The 1656-nt window shown below is 68.8% G+C and overlaps 1 protein-coding gene across 1 annotated transcript in view; it reads left to right on the forward strand.

The window, feature by feature from the left end:
- Positions 1 to 1279: 1279 nt before the first annotated feature.
- The window catches only part of H696_01972 (hypothetical protein), a gene marked incomplete at both ends in the record, with an annotated part of 2762 nt that continues 2385 nt past the window's right edge, over positions 1280 to 1656 (forward strand). Inside the window, 3 exons of the mRNA XM_009495874.1 lie at positions 1280 to 1283; positions 1393 to 1442; positions 1554 to 1632. Coding sequence (XP_009494149.1) covers positions 1280 to 1283; positions 1393 to 1442; positions 1554 to 1632 — 133 coding nt within the window. The remainder of the gene's footprint in view (positions 1284 to 1392; positions 1443 to 1553; positions 1633 to 1656) is intronic.

Below are 1656 nucleotides of genomic sequence, written 5' to 3' on the forward strand. Positions count from 1 at the left end.
CCCCCCCCCCCCGCGGCCCGCCGGAAACTGCGTAATTTTAAATCGGAATTTCGCGCCTTCCTGGCCCACCTGCCGTGTCCAGCCGCAGGCGGCCTCGCAACCCGGTCTCCCGCGCGCCTCCCCGTGCCCCGGGGCCGGGCCGCCAGGCGCAACACCCCGGGCGGCCCCGGCCGTGGGCCATCATCCTCCGCGCCCCCCAAACGGTGAGGGAGCAAAGTGCGTCCCCGCCCCCGCGCGTGGCTGCCTTTTCCCCTGAGCATCTAAGCCCCCATGCACCGAACCCCACCGGCCCGATCCTTCGCCCCGCCGCTTGTCAACGTGCCCCCGTCCCCGCCCCCCCACTCCCGAGCCCTGGGAGACACAACAAAATCAAAATATCGCCCGTCTCGATCGGCCATTCCCCCCCGCCGACCCCCGCACACACACACACACACCCACCCGAAAGGGGCGGTCCTCGCGAGGCAGACTCGTCGACTTGACGCTTCGCTCCTCCCGGAGAGCCCCCCGCCTCGGACAAACGTGGGGCCCTTCTTCCAAACGGCGAGGTGACGTGGCAGCATGCCCTCGGCATGGGCGTAACCCAGCACAAACACCCTTAACCCAAACAACACGCCAGCCCCGGCACCGGGACCAGGTCACCCGGGCCCGATCACATGCCGGCACTAGCGGCACGACGGGAAGAGCGCACCACGTCTGCCACCGCATCGGAGGCAAACCACGTGCCCAAAGAACAATCACGCGCGCCGCCGGCGGAATGCCCGGCCGCCCGCCGGACCAGGGCCGCCGTTCGGATGTGTTTTCTTGGTGGTCTAGTCGGCCAATGGGGCCTGCGGGTTGGGGGGGGAGGGGGATGAACCACTGTTGCCCTCTCTCTCTCTCTCTCTCTCTCTCTCTCTCTCTCTCTCTCTTTGCCCCGCCCGCCCTTCTCCCGAGAATCGTGTCCCTCTCTGGCGAGGCGCCTCCGGGACGAAGCCCGGGTGTTTGGACCCCCGCCCCCTGACGCGAGGGAGAGCGCGACCGCACACGCAGTTGGATGCCAGTGCATCATCATCCCCGTCGCGCCCCCCCGGCCGCCGGCTGACCCCAACATGGCTGTTCCCCCGCCCCGGTGCCGGGCCAGCGTCCTACGGCGGCGCCGTCGGCACCGCCATCCCATTCTCTTTTTGTTTGTGCCTCCTCCCGCCGGCCCCGCCCTTCTCGACAGCCTCTCTCCCCCTCCCTGTCCCTCCCCTCCCCCCCCTGCCCCACTTGCGCCGGATCCGCCCCTCGCCCCCTCACCATGTGTACTCCCTCCTTCTCTCTATCTATCTATCTATCTCTCTCCCTCTCCCCCCTCCTCCCCGCCGCCCTCTCACCACGCCAAACCCCTCCCCCTCCCCTCGCTCGGCCCAGCTGGCTTTGGCTCCGGAAGCTTTTTCAGCCCCCCCGAAAATGAGAGACTTGTACGCCCTCTTGCGACAGTGCTCGCCTGCGGCGCTTCCTGCCACGGATCCCCTTTCGTCGCGCGCCCTCCCCCTCCTCTGACCACACCCTCGCCCTTCCCTCCGTCGCAGCACACCCGCCGGATCACCCGCGATCCGAACCAGTCCAGCATCGGCCATGAGCCGGTCGAGCCGGAATACACCCCGGTCCGTGCGGCCCCGGCCAATCTCGATC

The sequence above is a fragment of the Fonticula alba genome, assembly GCF_000388065.1.
Source record: "Fonticula alba strain ATCC 38817 unplaced genomic scaffold supercont2.3, whole genome shotgun sequence".
Classification (NCBI taxonomy): Eukaryota; order Rotosphaerida; family Fonticulaceae; genus Fonticula; species Fonticula alba.